The sequence below is a fragment of the Clavelina lepadiformis genome, chromosome 8, assembly GCF_947623445.1.
Source record: "Clavelina lepadiformis chromosome 8, kaClaLepa1.1, whole genome shotgun sequence".
NCBI classification, from domain to species: Eukaryota; Metazoa; Chordata; class Ascidiacea; order Aplousobranchia; family Clavelinidae; genus Clavelina; species Clavelina lepadiformis.
In genome coordinates this window covers 7,105,482-7,125,024 of record NC_135247.1, presented here as the reverse complement: position 1 = coordinate 7,125,024, position 19,543 = coordinate 7,105,482, and the positions used below count along the sequence as shown (strand labels likewise).

Sequence of the window (19,543 nt, the reverse complement as noted above, 5' to 3'; positions counted from 1 at the left end):
GCCACAGGATGCCGGTGTATAGTAGACCTTAGTAGCTACTCAAATTGTGACGTCGTTTTTGGGATCCTCACTACTTTATATCTGTAAATAGCTTCACCAAGTTCTTGTTTTTAAAATTGGGACTGTAAACCACCGAGTCAGGGTTGTATCGGCTCTGTAGCGTAACCAACTGCCCATGCTTATCAAATATCATCTGAATGTGCACGGAGGTCGGAGAATAACTCACACAATTTGCAGAGCGGCTCTCGAACGCCTGTTAGCGACTAACTATAGCAAATACTTATTGACTTATTTTATTAGCTGCTACATTTGGCCATGTCACTGCAAAAAATAATGCCTTATTGTTAGTTCAAAAGGCTTATAATTAGTGCAGTTGTTTGATGAACTCGAATTTTGGCTTATTCTTAGTGCATTTAACAATTAAGTCTCATTGTTAGTATATTTCCAAGTTTCCTTCCTTGTTGTTAGTAATTCTCAGCCTAATATGTAGGATTGCTAACTAATGACCTATTATTAAGAAACCTACCGTTATTGCGGCCTTATTACTAGACATTTTGAATTTCTTGCCTAACATTTAGTTGCCGGAAAAAGAGAACCAAGGGTTATGCATTGAAACGTCATAATGGCTAAGAAAAAAGATTGTGGTATTATTTGTCATGTCCGCACTTGATTCTGTCTTTTTATCTTCGCCACAGTACAAGTCGGGTGACGGGTTATCTTGCGGAAGAAGCGGCCAAGTGTGGCTTATCTGAAAATATTGTGGATGCGTTGAAAGGTATGCTGCAATTGAAACCCTCCTGTATGCTATTATGAACAAAATGAGAAAGTATAGGTATGAAACATAGGCTGTTCTTGAATGAAATGTTACGTATATCCAAACCACTTTGATTTAGCTTTTGTTGGTTGTTTCGATTTATAATAATTGTATAATTTATAGCCTAGTAATTGCGTAAAATAACTCCTATTGCATTGATGCCCTTTAACGCCAGCTTTATGAAATGTCATTTTCGCGCTAAAACGCTGGTTTCCTTAGATTGTTGCTTGACAATGTCTTGGCAGCAGATCAACATGTGGCACTACCAGTAACGCATCTTTGGCTATTTCTAAGGATTTTTAAGCATAGCATACTGCCAACTGTGCAAATGCCACATTTTAGTTTTAAAACGAGCTACTATGTATTATAACTAGGGCCATTTTTATTTTGACGTAAAAAAAAAATTTTTTGACTTTATTTTTATCAAATTTTGACTTTATTTTGACCTAACGAAATTGCTTATTTGTAGAGGACACAGTTCTTCCTCCAGTTACCCAAATATAATATTTTGTCGATTTCAGACCCAAACGTAATATTTTGTCGAAAAGTCAAGGTGTTTTATGGATTAAGCTTATAAAAAGTGCGTCGTGTTTTTTGGCGATAGATTTAGGTAACTTGTGTTATTTTGTCCTTGTGAAAAGGGCACTTTGCCTCGATTTTCTCCGCATGGTAAATTCTAATAAACAGCAAATTAAACAGGGAATGCTTGTTGTTGCTCCAATCCAGCTTGATGGCGTTTACTTTTCCTGTGGCTTTCAACAAAATACTTTTTATCGCACTTCACTATAACCTCGCAAAAATTGCACCTTAAATCACCCCCGGGAGTTGCATTAAATTCATCAGAAAAATCTCGACAAATCTGTCTAACTTTTGCTGAAGACGATTTAGCTTGCTTGGGCATTTTTGTATTACAGAATGTCAGTGGGCTATTCCTAGAATCCAAACTGTTGATCTTCGAAAATACCACGTTTATGAAAAGGAAGTGTTTTATAAGAATTATTTAAATACGTAACAATGAATAAACAATGGACAATTTGCGATAAAAGTTACTGCTGATCCAAGTGGACATTGTGACTTATTTCCTGCTTTTATGGGTTAATATGGTTTAATTGTGTCGCAGTTCCTGATTTACAATGCTTCCAGGAGGATTTTTACAAGAATAACTCTCAAGAAAGAAAAAAACTTTGTAAAAAGCCATATTTTGACAAATTTTGACTTTATTGAAAATTTTGACTTTATTGTAAATTTTGACTTTATTTTGACCTATAAACTTCTTAGAAACAATCCCCTAGGTGCTGAAAACAACTTTATTCTTTGATTCGTGGTCAGACGAAGTCCTTAAAAATTTTTGACTTTATTGACTTTTGCGGGCCCTAATTATAACAGTTCTACGATGTAAACTTTCACGCGGTTAGGTTACGATACTTGTAGGAAGAAAACATCTGGACTAATTTCCAATGCGCGTTACATCAATGGCGGTGCCCAACTCCAATGCAATGACGTGCATTTTTATTTTAAACCTTTTTCCCGCGTTTGGTATAAAATGTTACATTTTACAAGTTATCTAACCTTTGCTTAGTTTCGAAAGGAAACAGACTTATACTTTCACCTCCCGTGGTGTTAATTTTAGAACATAATGTAGTGTCTTACGTGCTTTGGAATAGGCTTGCGGCTTATTATTTACGTTTCTTTGCCATAACCCAACGCCAAAAATTCCTATAAGAATATATAATTATAATTACAAATTTTTGGTAATAGTTTCTTTTTTATTAAATAAAACTTTGAAACTTTTCCGAATTTCGCCAAGTTTCAATTTTTAGCGAACTATTTCTAATTTGATAGGGTTATTTCGATGTATTTAGCCTATGTTGTTAGTTTCCTGTATGTCAGGTGTTTTAACAAATGGCGACTATTGTTTAGAGAGTGGATTGCAACTTGCTGACTTGCCACTCACACATGCTATCGTTAAAGAAGAGTTTGTCACATTATCTTTTGGAGAAAGAACACGATTAATGAATTTCCTTGCTGAAGTGTTATTTCGTGAGGTGCGTATAATATTTTTAATTATTGTATTACGATGCAGTGACATAGTTTTTTGTATTAAAACAGCTGGTTAATAACGGTTAACTGTTTGTTTTATCCAGACCGAAACTCAAGATCTTGACAGCATACCATGTGCAATTTCTGAAGGTATGCTTACCCTTCTTGAAGACGACACCGATGGGCCGTCCACATCCTTTTCGTTCGCGACAGCAAACGATAGTGATATAAGCGTGAATGTATCCACCAATAGCGACGACGTGTCTTCCAACCAATCCATCTCTCATGCACCGACTGGCTCCCATGCGGTTAACAAGGTGTCTTCAAGCTGCTGTTCCATTCCACCCTATCAGTTGGTACCTTATCCAGGAGGGCTAGGAAGTAAATTTCCGTTCTCAGGCGTGGAAAAAGAATTTCTTAACACTGTTACCAAAAATAATCTTCAAGCCTCTCAATTTATATAACTTGTGAGACGTATTGAAGAATTAATATCTGTTACTTTGGGCCGCAAATCAGAGAGGGCTGAGCGACAATTAATATCAAAAAACATTGTAAAGGAGTATCCGGTTTTGGGATGCGGTGGAGAGAAGCCGTGGGTAGCTCTTGATTTAGCCGTCCGCAAAAGAGCGGACAATCAAAAAGCGATGATGAATCGGGTACTGCAAGTACAACTTGGCAAGAGCAGAAAGAGAAAGAGAGCTGCCGATGATTGGGAATCCAATCGTGAACATCGACTGATGGAAATTCGTCATCTGGCGAAGAGAAATGACGTTGATGTTATCTTTCAAAAATACTCGCAATATTGCGTTCATCCGATTGAGGTAAATTGACATAAGATGTGTTACACGTGGCAGTAAGGTGTTGAAGAATTTTATATCTTACTCATTGATTGCTTTATTTTACTCTGCAGTGTATCAAGGAATACGCTGCTTTAGTTAGTCAGGGCTACGAAGAGTTCCGTTCCAACTGTTCCTTTCAATGGTCCAGCTTTCTATCATCTCTTGGCGTCTCGTTTGTAGAAGAAGGCTCAGAAAAGGGGGAGCTATGTCGTTTTTCAAAGGCTGGCAGAGAAAGTCTGTTCTGCAGGCTCAAAGTATGTCATTGTGTTTGACAGTAATGGATGTTTATTAGACATAAAAGATAAATCTCGTCAACAACCATTTATAATGTGTATGGGTGTTCCAGAATTTCCTGGTAACTGTTGTTTAATGATCAATAATAATCAATCGTACATTCCAATCGGTAAAGTTTCATGCTTTGAATGTATTTTGATGTTGCTTTCTGTGTACTTTGTATTTGATTATGAGTATCCAACACAAGCTTCATCTTTGTATCGTTTGCTTGAGTTTCACGTTTTTGGCATTGGAAAACGGCCAACTCAGAAAGTGTATCAAAATCTTTTTGATTGATGTTTGTTTAAAAGTTGTTTCTGGCCATTGCATATTTTCATTGTGAAAACGTGCTGCAAAATAAAACTGACTTATTATTAACAAGTGTATTTACCTAAGCGCTAAGAAAAGAAAATTATGGATTGCTATTAGGGTATTTTTGGCTTAAGGATAGCATTAGCAGAACTACGGGTCAGCCAGTTTTTAAACTATCTGTTAGGCAAACGAAAGGCGCTTACTATTAGCAATCTGTTAACGGCTTATAACTAGCCTCGATTGTGGATAACATGCAGCCGAAAAACGAGGACAAAATAGCCACTTTTTTTTCAACCTAACAATAAGGCATTTTTTTTTGCAGTGTGCTCTCTGCAGTACTTCACAATCACGAATCCAACTTTTGTCTGTTACAGTTAGGCCACAGGCCTTTTTACGTCTTCGTTTTTTTCATCTATCATGTAATTACTTGTTTTTTACTACTTATCGCATTAGCAGCTTCAACTCGTATGAAAAGTGAAAACCAATAATAAGCGGGAATACAATTTTCAAAATTGTTGTACAGTGTACCCACCCGCATAAATTCGTTTTATACGGCGTTTCAAAAGTGTACAACATAAATTTGCAGCTATTTTATGTATAAATATGAGAATACATTTCACTACAAGACATTTTGAAGCTGTTTTTGGAGAGTAAAAGCCCCACTTTTTTTTGCGTTTCGCGCATTTTGGACGAGGTGCAGCCACAGTCATTTTACATCAAGCTTTTAAAAACTATTGTCCTACCTCAACACAATCCTAAATGGTAAAAACGCCACAGTGCACATGCATGTTGGCAAGATTATTGCTCAAAAAGGAAAACGGGTTGTACTATCTTAGCCACAAAGCGAGGCTTAGTAATTGGCTGAGCGACAAAAGAGTAACACCCGTTACAGCACCACCGTAATTTACATTTTACAGAACTTATGCGCTGAGAGGTTTTTCCGCTTTTCCTACTTGATTGTTTACGAGGAAAGTCAGGACTGTATAGCCTAAGTAAAACCGTATATCTTAACTAGTTCAAAATCTGGCTGAAAATTCAGGCTTAAAGCCAGAAACAACCGTGGCTCAGAACTGTTCGTTCCAGTGACGCAAAACCGTGGCTTAGATACTGCAACCGCTGTTGCGCATTTTGATGCTACTGCTACTTTTGACCTACAGTAGTGTAAGCCTACTTATTTTATATCATGATAGATACTGTAGACTGTGTAGACACTGTAGAGTGTAGACAGCATGAATGTGTCAACTATAGGCGGTTGTAGGATCCTATAAAAATTTAATCTAGAATTCTACATCATCTGTTTCTAAGTGAAATAAACAAAATTAGGGCCTACATCAAACAAAACAATCTCGAATCACCGATAAAAATACATGAAACTTCCTATATTGGTCCTTATTAATTAATAAAACTTTGAAACTTAGATAACTTAGATAACTTACATAATACCCGAAAAAGTTGAAAACTGAATAACAAAAACCTATGATAGCCTATTACAGTACATGAGCACAACATCAGACGCCGTATCACTTTTTGGAAACCGTAATTCGAAGTGTTAAAAAAGGAATTGACAAAGCAATTTTTTGCACTTTACGTATGCCGAACGCTAAACTTCGCGTGCACGCACACAAACCGTACAAAAAGACACACAGACAGAAAACAATCTTGCAAGATCTCAGTTGAAGCGGTAATTAAATAGTTATGATTTAACAATAGCTACTTTAACGTTTTGTTTAATTTTGACGTAATCATAGACTAAAAGCCGTATTATTTGTACTTCGATAAGTTGTTTCAAGCGAGGATTAACGGTTAGCCAGGTTAACAGATAACCAGAGTCTTCGTGGTAGTGAAACAGCTGAATGCTATACATTGCAATATAAATTACTTCTGACCGTGTTTAAGTGGTCGTGATACCAGAGTCCTCCTGAATCAGGTTGGTCATTAACCGAAATTCTACTGCAGGCTATATGCCGAGTAAAAGCAGGTGAAAACTCGTCTTAACAACATTTACCACAAAGTGTATGCCTGAGAGGCATGTTGTACTGGTTTTGGTTTTGCGCCAACGGACGGTAGATAGTGAGACTGTTAGCTAGCGACTGGGGTCGTTTGTAAGTCACGATTGGTTGCCGTTTCTATTTTCTATTTTATCGTTTTCGTGGGTGAAGTTAGTGGTCACTTTGGCAATGCTTGCAGTTAAACATTCTTGTGTGTTTTATTGCATTAATCAGACCAAGGAAATGCATTGTCGATCGCTCTCTGAACGAGTTTCTTTGGAAGCGGAGAAGCAAAACAGTTTGTCTTTAGATTTCGGAAGGCTGCCGCAAAGTCACTGTCTTAATTCTGCAAATTCTATTGCATTCTCCTTAAGTGATAGTTTTGAAAACATAGATGGGTTTGTGTGATTTCCAACTGAGAAAAAAACATTCGCTGCTTTGAGTTTGACAAATAATTTAGGAATCTTAAGTCCAAGATCAATTTTACTATTGTTGTAAAACGTAACAATTATTATAAACTTTCACTTTGCAAGGACAACAATATTAGCCAAACTTGGTTAGAAGAGGTAACTGGCTCGAAAAACGCAACAGCAGATATCATTCCTCATCTATTCAAGTTATCCAAAAAATGTTACGGTATTGCTTGTTTGTCCTGTGAATACGTGTTACTAAACATTAACCAAGAAGTGTACGAAATTAACAGAAACTTAATTAATCGTTAGCGGTTAGTTGTAATACTAAATGATACAAGATATACAACGAAATGTGCGAAATGGTAAAGCTACAGCACCCATAAATAAACAAAGACAATTATATATGTGTTAAATACAAACACAGTAAAACCTGTGTAAAACATGAATGTTACGGCATTGACAATTCTATCACACTTAACGATTTTGGTATGTTTTGTCCAACATTTTTATCAATGTCATCTCTGCCTTTTGTAATTGAAAACATGCTCGATAAATCACAAACATGCTATACAGCTATACCATGCTGCATGCATGCATGCATTAATTTTCAGCCAGCAGGTCTTTTGTTGCAGTTCTTATCTGTTTGGTCTGATATGTCAGGATTTTGCTCAGATTTTAAAACGGAAGAACGATTTGCTGCCGTAAAAAGCACAACTAACTTACACATGCTATTTGACCCGAAATTATTTTGATACCCCAGTTGTATAAACAAGTTATTATGTATATTTTCACTAAAATGTTACAACTGGTTGCAGACTTTTGTTTTATTCAGTTTTTACAAGTTAATAAAAAACGTTACGAGCTCGATTTCCGGCGGGGCAATTACAGTAAGTTGGTGATTTAACTGACAGTATAAAAAAAATAGGCAAGTTCACGCCGCATCTTGGGCCATTCCGTTAACGATTTCGCCCATGCAAAAGCAAAATGTTTGTATAGTATATTTTATCTTTCGCCATTAACTGCGCGGTGCGAAAATTAACGTGCTATAACCGTCATGGTTATAGCACAACAAAGAACATGCTCACGAACAATTAATGAACAGGAAAAAGTGGATAAGCCCAAAAGCTTAAAACATGCAAGATAGCAACAATACAATCGTGTTATAAGACGGTATACAGGTACTAAACTAACTAAGTAGTTAAATTCTTTTAACATACACAAAATATTACAAACAACAAAAAACATTGTATTGGGAAATGTAGAGGGCAAGCTCACTAACATCGAGGATATTTTTTATTAACATGCCAAATAGATCATACGACGTAACCTGTATAGTGTGATCATAGGAGCACGAATAAATCATTCTACATATTATGACATATTGCGTCGTTTTAGCTTCAAAATGGACTGGTAGGAGCCACAACAAACGTTTGAGCCGCTTGTAGCTTACATGTCTGGAGTCATGTCTCAAAGTCAGCCCCGAAACATATTTCGGGCTTACAAGTATATATGGCCGATTTGCGTAAACACTTTGAAGGTGTGCTTTTTGTTTCGTAGTTATTTCAAAAAGCTGCTCAGGCAAGTGGTAAAACAATCAGTTAGAAAAATATGATTCATAAAACATAAACAGTAGCTAAAATCAGGAAAGATAAATGTAGTTGATTTCAAAATTTGAAAAAGTGTTTATTTGCGAAATACATCTTTGCGTTACCATATAAAACAAAGTGTTTGATTAGAAAATAAAACTATTTTAACAAATATTTTTCTGTTTTTCGCTGATGTTCCCGTAATTGTTAAATCTCGTTTACATAATATATAAACGTTACCATGAAAGCATATGACCCAAAGGTAATATAAATCCAGTTGTGCTTATAATCAAGGCTTATGTGCCAAAGGCCCTGTGATCACGTCATGGACACGTCATCAACCACAAAATTCTCAACAATATACGTCATCTTGAGGAAAGCCCTTGTGTTACTACAAATATCACAAAAGCGTACAAACTCGTATCAAACCAGTCACAAATGTTTCGTAAGCTATTTTCTTCGCGTCAAAGCAGATATATTTACAAAATAAAACGTGCCAGACTGACGATTTGGCAGAGGTTCGGGTTTTGCTAAACTGAGTAGCGTGTGCAGTTTCTTGTGAAAAGCACGAGGTGATACGTTAACTTCTATACAAAGTCCACAAACGTCTTCAAGACCCAATGCTCTCCACTGAACATTAAAGCTATAACAGTCTTTCAATAAATGGAATTTATTTGCATATTCCCTTTAACGCATGCAATATGAATATTTCATTGACGTCACGTGTCAAGTATTTACTTCCAAAACAAATTGCAATTAGTTTTCATTTAAGAATTAAGTGAAAAATTGTTTTGTCAAACATCTGTTAAGATAAATTGTTTTGACAAAGTAGCATAGATTTTGACAAGTTATACTTTCCTTCCGGAAACATGGCGAAACCTAAAAAAATGGAACTCAAAAACGTACAGTATTCATCGCCCAACTACCTATATGTATCTATAATTCTATATAGATACGCCAAAGAGTTTGGTTATTCCAAATAGTAGAAAAAACACGTTCCACGTTCAAACTTTCATTTATTATTTTTATCAACCGTAAGCTGAACATCAAAGAGAATAAAACGTAAAAAACGCAAGGATTTCTAAAAACTTAATGTTTGAAAAATATTATAGCAAAGAATTTCTCTGACGTTGAATCATGGTTACATTTTTAGCCTGTAAGTGAAACTGCTACGTCACGAACTGGGTATAATTTTCATGGTCAGTATATAATTCGCTTCAAAACGAAGAAGAACAGCATGAGTTTTTGCGGGAGTAAAGTGAACGTCGCTACATTTATTGCGCAACTATATTAAATCATCATCAATCATGACATCAGAATTTCACTCGTTTACAAATGAATGACGTATATGGTTGCGGTTGCGAGCGATGCGGGAAATTCCCTGCTAAATTTGCTGAGACTTTGTCCCGGAAGCGGATATCATTGAAACTTTTGCGGAAAGTATTACTTGCGGAAGTACTTGCTTTCTTGGTATGAATGAAGAATATTAATATTAAGTTATGTCACGCTATACTAATAAATTATTGAATATCAGTGAATCTTTTATAAAACCTATAATATTCCCCGATTGATAAAAGACCATACAAAATTTATTGCACAAGTCTAACTGACAAGAAATACTCATTATAGAGAAAATACAGCTCAGATAAGATATGCTGGGTAAATGAAAAAGCTCCAGGATAAAGTATATGTTGTATGTTGTGAATTATGCCTATTTCTGTGATCTTAAACAAGCCGATATTTATATTCTGTGACATTATTGTGGTATTCGATTATAGCCCGTTCCTGAGTAACACGTCAAAAAAACGCTTAAATGTATCTACAACAGAACAAACCCCTACACACAAGAGATAACATTGTAAAAATCAGAAAAAATTGTCAACAAAGCGATTTTTGGTAATTGCGAGAGTTTGGGTTAGTTTTTTAGGGTTTAATATTAAACAAAATGCAAAGATTTGCTCAAATTGGGTAGTTAGGGTTAATTATTATTATTTCGTGGTTTGAACAATTGCATTGTTAGGATTAAAGATAGGTACCCGACATAGCACATTCCGATTTCTTGGTATATGTTCAAATAAAGCCATTATAAATGATCGTGGAAATTGCGATTTCAAAACTCGCAACATGGTAAGTTTATCACATTAACGTCTGCTGACATTTCGTGAAGTAAATACACTCATGAAGCGTGAATGTACAGTATAAAGCTAAAATATCCCCTTCTTTGGTTTCAGTCGACAAATTTCAGGGGGGTATTTTAAGCTTGTAAACAGAACGGAAAGTTAACGATTGAAGTTAAAGATTTAAGTAACATCAGGCAAATGACTCACAAAATTTGTCAACAAGTCGCCTCACAGATGACGTCAATAGTATATTTATATAAGCCCTGCCATAATACCTGCAGGAGAAGGAGACGGGTAAAAAATGTTATCCAGAAGAAAATTTTAAAATTATTTTTCTGACGTTTATAGCAACAAAAATATTTTTGCGTGCGTTCGATTCTGCGGTATCGGAGCGAGAGTGACTAAAATATGCGAAAGTCGGGTCGCTTTACAACTCAAAATAACAATTATACATTAGCGTTTCTTTCACTCGATGTCGATATGCTGAAAAACCTTCAGCCGCTTAAAAGGAAACGCGTTCTATTTTTAACAAAATGTAATATAGCTAACTGTAATAATAGAAAAGAGGTTCATAAATAAAACCTAATTGAGAAAACGTGTCTGTGACGCAATCGCAGCAACTGGGAAATTTCCCGAGCTGGAAATAACTTTCGATTGAAGCTTTGTGAAAAGCTAAGAAGTTACTGCAACAGAACTGTGAAAAATAAACTTTCGTTATTGAGAAAGGTATCGGGTGCTTTTATTCTATAATACACTAAACACAGCAACAAATAAGATTAAGGAAACAATAAAGAAGGGGAATAAAATAATGAAACCAAAACACAGCAGGTCAAGAATTACTGTGATCTACAGCGCATTACATTGTTAGCGTTTTTAAAAGCATTGCCTATACTTCAAGTAGATTACATTTGCCTCGCGGGATAAATTCTCTAAATGCCAACTAAAGATCTCGATCGTGGTACACGAATTCTAATCTAACTTTTAAGAGTACTGGTAATTAATTTTTGTGTTTTAACTCTGAAGAAATTTGTTAATTGATTTTGCTGTAATTTACAGTAATTAAGTTATGGGAAAATTTGTGGGACGCATTAGTTTGACAAAATGTTAATTGCTAAAGGATTGGCGCCATTTAACTGTAGTATTGAGCAAAGCTGCCTCTCGTCCTTACCCAAAAAATTTCCACTTTCGGTTTGAAGTAGAGAAGTTTTCCAGTATAACCATGCTAGCTATATATGCTCTTAGCAGCTCGTCTTCCGTGTTAATGCACCCGGAAGCCAATTCTAGGCGCTAATTTCTGTAAGTCGGACGGTGAGTTTCAGTTTACAGAACATGATATATTGAAACCAGCTGCTTTTTCCCTTTTTTCTATAACTTTTACCAAGAAAAGTTATATTATTTTGTTACTTCAAAAAAGATAAAGTTTTAAGCAAAAACTGCTTATCGTAAGCTTTGTGGTGCCCTCTTGTTACATTAAAGATAAAAAATGCAAAAGATCAGGTTGATTGTCTACATACTTGCTGATGCCGTTCCTGTGATATGATTTTTTTTATTCCGTTTTCTTGCAGCTTAGTGCGTGAGTTTTTGCTCCATTTTGTTTTGTAAATCCTATGACTACTCTGCCATGCAGTCCTTACAGAACGAAGTATTGTTGCTTTTAGCGCTCTGGTATAAATGACTCAAAGCATTCCGTCTATAAATTTTAATAAAAACAACAATTATGGGATTGCAAAGATACAAAACAAGAAATGATAGATGACTAAGATTGCCTCATCACAGTATCCATAAAATTAAAATAAAGATTTTTGTCAAATTAATTCGGAAAATAATTGCACAAAATTTAATTATCGTCAAAGGTTTTGAGATCACGGGTTACTGTTGACTAACACAATTGTAACTGTCTCACTTTTAAGCGTATGATGTCGCGTGCTATAATATGCTACCAATCTCAGCAATAAAGCAAATTTCTGAAAAACCCCTTCCAGAATTTTACAAAATTATTTAATCTTCAGCACAATTGATGTACGTGTTAATACAGGCTTGAAATTCCAGTGAATTTAATGCAGTTAGAGGGACATTAAATATCCAAAAGAAAATGAAGTAATCGCTTGGGGCTTGGTGACCTGTGTGCTGTTTACACTAAACCGTACATGCCGTCTCAACGCTGCTGGCTTGAAGTCGGATGCGAAATACGCGCAGCACTGTAATGCAATTACAATACATCTCATTACTCATCATCTAATTTGGTTTGCGATTTATTAACACTGCTTGCAGAAACCGTGCTGGTTTAATTTTAAAATTTACTTTCCGGTAAGCTTAAAACGGAAATATATAGACATATTAACTTCCACTAATTTGCATAAAGCAGAAATATATTCTAATATAGACATCCAATCTTTCTTGTTATATTATCAATAACGTCATGTATTTGAAAGGGAATCTTGTGTGGTTAGATTATCATATGATTTAATTTCCAAAAATGTTATTATCTTATAATATGGTCCATATATCAATGATCTTTTAATAAACTAATGTTTTACCTATATAATAATATTTTCGATAATTGCATAAGCATAGCTACTAAAGAGGGATATAATATTGAAAAAAATCCAGAGTTATAAATAATTTAATTTGTAAACTGCTTTTGTAATTTTGGATGCAGTGTAATTTCCATTCATTCACTGTGCTACAACATTGCTGTCTTAAAGTACTGGTAGTTCAAACGATTAAAATTTTGTAGCAAAAAAACAATTCATTAACGTAATTGTATATATTTATTTTTCCATAAATATTCATGAAGACATATGTAGGTATTAAAATAAAGTTTTTAGCTTTTTGCTATAATCATCAAAACCAAAAACAGGAACATATGATCAAATGTATATAGCCTACATCCAGCTATCTATTACTACAGAGTTTCAACATTAATAGTCATATAAAAAGCAAGAAAAAAATATTCTGCTTTTGTTCTTTGTATATCTGGGTGTTAGCAAAAATAAAATGTTCTATTAAATGAACGTTTCTATAAAATTTTATTTTAAATTCATATTATAGCAACCGTGCAAATAATATAAAAACTTAGACTCTTTCCAAAGCTACGTTTACAGTTCATTTAACAGTTAAGCTAATTTATATACAAATTAGTAAGTAATTATCTTACATTTTCCTCCGATAAAATTACCAAATAAATGAAACATTTTCAGCATTTTATGGCTATTAATTTAGTTATGGTAACTTACTTATAAGAGGATTAAGAAAAGGCAAACGTGTTACAATTTATTTAAATGGCTTGTGCTTAAATAATGTAACTTATACGTAGACATTGCCGGGCCAGACATATAGATAAGGAAGATTGTTTATTCCACATGCACGTCACCTCAAGTACATCAAACTTCCAGTTCAGAAAGATACCAAATGTACAGCATATGTAACTGGAGTTTTCAGTTTTGTATACATAGTTCTTAAAACATCTCTGAAATAATAAACATATAGGTCTACAGGTATAAAGCATACTATGTTCTTTTATTGTAACTTGATCTTTATTTATCAAAACTAGCGAGGTGTTAAAATATCTTCAAATCATGACTTAATCATTGACTAGAATGTCTTTCTATTACAGTTGCTTTAGCCATTCATTGACACTTTATTAATTTTCTCAATGTACGCAAACTAAAAATTTGCAGCTTTCAAGTAATTCATCGCTTATTGACTGAAAAATTCCCCTTGGTCATGGGTGGAAACTGACGATCTTGTGGAACAGATTTGAACATAGATTTTTAAGCATGAATAAATTCTGATTCACTCAGTAATGCTTAAAAATAACTGATGAACAATAGTTGTGACCTTTGCACTAGATTTTTCTCATGCTTATATAACAACAAGTCATGCAAGCATAACAGCAACTGAAGTTCTTAAAGCTCAAACGTTTTCAAGTCATCTTTGGTAGGTTGAAGCTTTCTTGTGCAGGTAAGTGCCTTTCGGAACAAGTCACTTGAAGTTATCAAAAAATCTTCTTACCGTCGAACTTCTATCGTAGACTATAACAACGTCAAAATTTGTTAAACATGCGTAAACCATCCTGGTTTTTCCGAAAATATTTCTAAGGCGCTTTACTCCCCGCTGCCCTGATTTAGCTTCAACGATATCTGCATTCTACTCTAATGGAAAGTTAATCGTGAGGTATAATTTCTTAGATCTATTTAGTAAGTTAAATTTGAACGTAAACACCTTACCAAATTCAATTTCGGTGAAAGTTATCCTGTTGAAACATTTCCCGCGTTTACGGTAATTTCCTTTGTAACTATTTCTGTCTCGAACGTGCATTTATTCTCTGAGGTGTTATCCACAGATGACATTGACGAAACCCCGGGATAAATGAATGTCGTGACTAATTCTATAATAGAAAGCAATAGTTCAGAAATTTTTACAAACGTCTATAACTATATGTGAAATTGAAAGCATCATGACTAAGCTTATGCACAGTTTTTGAGAAATATTGTGTGTGATAATAATTATTGCAGCTTTTAAAAACAGCGGAAACTTCTGGAAATATAAAAAATAGTCCTACAACACGCTTTTGCGAAATAACTTTGGAACAATTCTTTAATTAAAAAACGGTTACAAACTGATTCATCAACAAAAATAGTTCGTCTGAAAGCCTTGGGATCTTGTCATACGTGCAAAAGCGAAGAGAAAATCAAAGAAAAAAGGAGGTGACGTTGCAACAATATATAAAGCCAGCAGGCGAGTATACTCAGTATCCGGTAAACTTAGATTTAATCCGGCGTGGCTTTAGCCCAACACGTGCAAAGTAGTTTGTGCTTTGTAAAGCAAATAAGCATTTTCAAGGCAAAACAAAGCAGTTATTACAAATAAGATGTTGATGCTTGAGGCAATTTTGATAGAGATTTGCAAAGTTTGCACTTAGATGTAAAAATCATTTTAACGTTAAATGTATGGAAAAGTTATTTTCGATAAGTTTTAAAGTGTTCAATAAGTTTTAAATTGTTATGTTTTTTATAGGATACTTGCTAAAGTTTAATTCATACGTTTGAGTTTTTAAATTTTTATCTAAAAGTATTAAAAGAAGAAACAATGATTGCGCAGAAATTTACCGGTGAGTTTATAGCCTACGGTGTCAGCGTGTGCGGTACATTTTCTGATGCATAACGTCACGTGTACTGCAAGGCACGAGAACTAGTTACTTGTATGCTAAAAATTTTCGAAATATGATATATTTCTGTACTATTCTCCGCATTTTCATTTTAAAACTAAAATATTTAGTAACTTATACGTTTTGTACATTAGCCTTTATAATTGTATTGGACTGTTTGTGCATGATTTATTTTTAGTTGGAGCAGCAATCTTTCTTGGGCTTATTTCATTTTCGTTCGGAGTAACACCATGTACCAGTAACGAAGATTGCCCCTACGGATCTTGTAACGTGGGTAAGTCCTTGGTAAAATTGCTTTGTCATGGTTGTTTTTATGACATAGTTTTTTTATGAGTTATGTTACCTAAATCATCATCACCACTGTGCTAAGTTTCGCAGAAGAAACTGCGCCTGAATCATCAAAGTATAAAAATTTCGAGGGTTTCACATATCATGACTTTTATTCAGATTCCAAAACTTGCAAGTGTGACTTAGCGTGCAAGGACTTCTCGACTCCCCATTTTATTAGGACGGTTGAAAAAGCTCTAACAACCTTGTGTCGTACTGTTAACGAAGCCTGTCAAAGACAGCAAAACATCCCATTTAAGTTATTGAGTTGCAAAGACTTATCGAAGGCCACTTGCAAAAAGTTTGGTAAGTAGTTGCAAAAAGATTACTTCAACTTAGTTTTTGTTAATTTTAGCTCTGAAGATACGGTATATACAAAAGACAGCTTCCCTTGACAGAATACCATGTGAATCACTTACTGTATGCTTAAATAATATATTTGCCAATTTCAATAAATATGCTGAGTATGATAAAGTTTCGGCATGAATTTTTATCTAAACGTATTTTTAGCAGATGCAGGGCAAGAGGTGCAATTTTGTGAAGATCAAAGTTTTTGCGGTAATAATGGTATTTGCCTTATGCATGAAGCTGGAGCTATACCGTACTGCATGTAAGTTGAATTATTGTACAGTAATGCATACATGACAGGCAAACTTTAAGTTGAAAGAAATTACAATGTGCTAATGCATAGCATATAACCTATCCCTGTAGCCCCTACTTAAAGTTTGAGGTTTCATATTACAATAATTTACTTAACAGATGCAACAAAAATTACTCCGGTTCGAGGTGTGAGAGCAGACTTGTGACAAATATTCCTGAAAGCAGTGTAAGTGTTGTTAATCCGCCTCCTGATTCAAACGGGAGTTATACATCTGGCAATGTTCCTAACATGCCTGCAAAAATAGCGCCTTACGTCGCACTTGGAATGCTGTCATGCATGCTATGCTGTTGTGTTGTATTCAGAAACAGGCGAAGGTTGGTTTGTTTCCCTTTTTTGTTGTTTATTTTACGTTTATTTAGTTTTTAGTTTTCGGTTTGTATTTGGTTTCATGGTTCGATTTCTTTTTATGTTTGGTTGTAAAACGCATGCAGCCCTTGGCTTGCTTTTACTTGGTCACTTACCGCAATGTCGTGCCTATTTCATTATCTTTACGCCGCTAGTCCCAGTAATTAACACATTTGTCGTGAAATTACATCTAATGATTAATTTTTTGGAGCATTTTAGTTCCGCCGCTTCCTGACAATGAGGTGATAAGGTCATCTACATCATCACAGAATAAATTATCCACTATTTTCCTTTACCAATTAACATGCTATGCAACAGTAGAAATATTTTGGCATGAACCGGGACTTGCGTCGTGCAGCGCTTTTGCTATATGTTCCTTGCACGATTTGTTATTGTAAAAAGCGTTACAGAAGCATACAGATAGCTATTTCGTGACCTTTTCATAAAAGTTAAAATCTCTGTTATCTTTTATTTATACAGACAACAGAATAACGACGTCGAAGAAAACGAAAACAATGACAAGTCATCGTCATCTTGCCAAGAAAAAAACTCTGTGGTGCTTCACTCATCGCAGATTATCCACAACAGCAAACAGGATGACGTCATCGGTAAAGAAATATCTACGTCATCAAAGAAAGACAGTTACGTCGAATTGCATGAAACGGCGATATCACCAAGGAGCAGTGTAGCAATTTCCATAGACAGCGTGTCTTCTGTAAGATCAAAAATAACCACCTCCTGTTAGCAGCGAAATCTTGCACTGCGTTTTTATATTATGTATCTATTTATTCATGAGCTGCAAGGAGATTTTTATTTCTCATGCCACTGTACGTTTTTTGAGGAAAATGCTGCCATCCGGTTCTTTCACGTTTTAGTTGCATTGCACATGTTACTGTTTTTACAAAATTTATTGCCGCGATTTCCACAAAATGTCTCCAGGGGTATTTCGTGCCACGCATCGTGCGGGCTAACATGAGAAGAAACTAAACTGTTAATCGCTTTAGTCACATCAAAACCGGTTTGGAACGTTTACATCATCACGCCAGGCATTTGGACCGAACGTGAACTCAGCAATTTTCTCGTTCTTCTTCACATTCCCGTACATGGAATCTCATTGCGGAGGCGTCGCGAAGGTGCTTATCACTCGCGTTCACGCTCTGAATATACCCAATACGCCATATGTATTTTTTGTATACTGACTATTTTTATACATGCTTTTAGTAATAAATACCGATGGTGCCTCTTAGATCCAACGTTTTATTTTTTTATTTATTCAATTATATGCAATTGTAAAAAAATTGCGTTATAATTCTCATATCGCTTTTGTATTCTCATTTTCTTGCGTGTTTCTTTATGTTCTGCCATGGAAGTAAGACGTTTGCAAATTGAGAAATTAATTCAATAAAAATATGTAAAACAGCTATTTGAGTAGTTGCAATACCAACATATTCTACGAAACAGTAGTTCGACAATGTCCACAAGACACAAATTTACAGGTTTTGAATGTTTGCCCTTGTTTTATTTCATACGACGTTTTCATGCATGTCTTTTAATATTTTAACATGGCACTGCATATATTTGCGATTGATAACGTATAACTTACTTCAGGACTATGCATAGATGTGCTTTGTCTTGCTAAAAATACTGCATACGGAAAAAATCGAAGATGCTATCCTGTTGTAGATGAAAATGTTGGTATTAATACTGGAAAATCAAGTTTTATTTGAGAACAAATTACATTCACTTAAACTTCGTTGTTACATCAGTTTAAGCGTATTGTTTAAAACAACATGACGAACCTCACCGGCGTATGATTACTCATCACAGCAAGAGTTTACCAAAGTAACTTATAATAATATATTAACGACGTGAATATGACTCTTTTTATTCAATGTACAGTGTTACATAACTAAGCCTAGATGAAAGTATATAGCAAAAGTAGAGACATATACACAATAGTAAAGCATATGAGAATACATATTACTGTGGTGAATAATGTTGATAAAGAAGAAATAGACTCGCAAAGGGTTTGCTGAGACAAATAACCCTTACACAAGGAAACTACACTGCAGCACGTTTTGCAATATTTGTATTCTATTGCTGATCCGCATTAAATAACAGTTTGGTGAAAATATAACCATAGTATTAATGATAATACATGCTCAGAGGAAACATGCATCGTAAACGTGCCTTAATTAATTTTTCAGGCTATAGCTTGCGGTTATAAATAACTGCAGCTTTTGTAGACCTGAGATCTACAACCAAACAGCGTGCCAAACCACCGGTAAATAATTATTCACCAAAGCCACTTATGAAAGTTCTGACTGCAACCTCGCCCTACAGCTAATACTGTTTCTCGTCGTTGAGAGCTGATGGAGTTTTCAAAAGGCCAGAAAAGTTGTTAACGACTTCACAAACAGAATTACTTTCTTTTCGCTCAATAAAATGAATTCTGTTGTAAAGTTTTGTAGATGCCACCGTTTATCTACGGTAATTGCATCCAACAAGATTTATTGATTATATTTGAAGACGCTGGCTATCTAAAATGCTGGTGTAATTTTTGACCAAATATATCGTATTAAAAGAAAACTTGCCCTATATGAGCAAGGACGCTATAAACAGTGACACGTAGTCTGCACTAATTTTTTGAATGCA

At 34.9% G+C, this 19,543-nt stretch overlaps 2 protein-coding genes across 4 annotated transcripts; both read left to right on the top strand.

Moving 5' to 3' along the window:
* Positions 1–305: 305 nt before the first annotated feature.
* LOC143468939 (uncharacterized) lies at positions 306–4,329 on the top strand. The gene is made up of 5 exons (XM_076966425.1): positions 306–775; positions 2,735–2,859; positions 2,959–3,279; positions 3,412–3,675; positions 3,765–4,329. The coding sequence occupies exons 2-5, from the start codon at positions 2,827–2,829 to the stop codon at positions 3,963–3,965; spliced, it is 819 nt and encodes a 272-aa protein (XP_076822540.1). The 5' UTR covers positions 306–775; positions 2,735–2,826; the 3' UTR covers positions 3,966–4,329.
* A 10,822-nt stretch (positions 4,330–15,151) lies between these two features.
* Positions 15,152–18,311, top strand: LOC143469824 (uncharacterized). Of its 3 annotated transcripts, none has more exons than XM_076967662.1 (6): positions 15,152–15,498; positions 15,734–15,829; positions 16,003–16,188; positions 16,393–16,492; positions 16,642–16,708; positions 17,369–17,531. In XM_076967662.1, exons 1-6 carry the CDS (start codon positions 15,477–15,479, stop codon positions 17,378–17,380), a joined length of 483 nt encoding a protein of 160 aa, XP_076823777.1. In that variant the 5' UTR covers positions 15,152–15,476; the 3' UTR covers positions 17,381–17,531. The 3 variants fall into 3 exon arrangements, with proteins under 3 accessions (XP_076823777.1, XP_076823775.1, XP_076823774.1); XM_076967660.1 differs by having other exon boundaries at positions 15,157–15,498; positions 16,396–16,492; positions 16,642–16,857; positions 17,369–18,311; XM_076967659.1 differs by having other exon boundaries at positions 15,159–15,498; positions 16,642–16,857; positions 17,369–18,311.
* Positions 18,312–19,543: the final 1,232 nt, after the last annotated feature.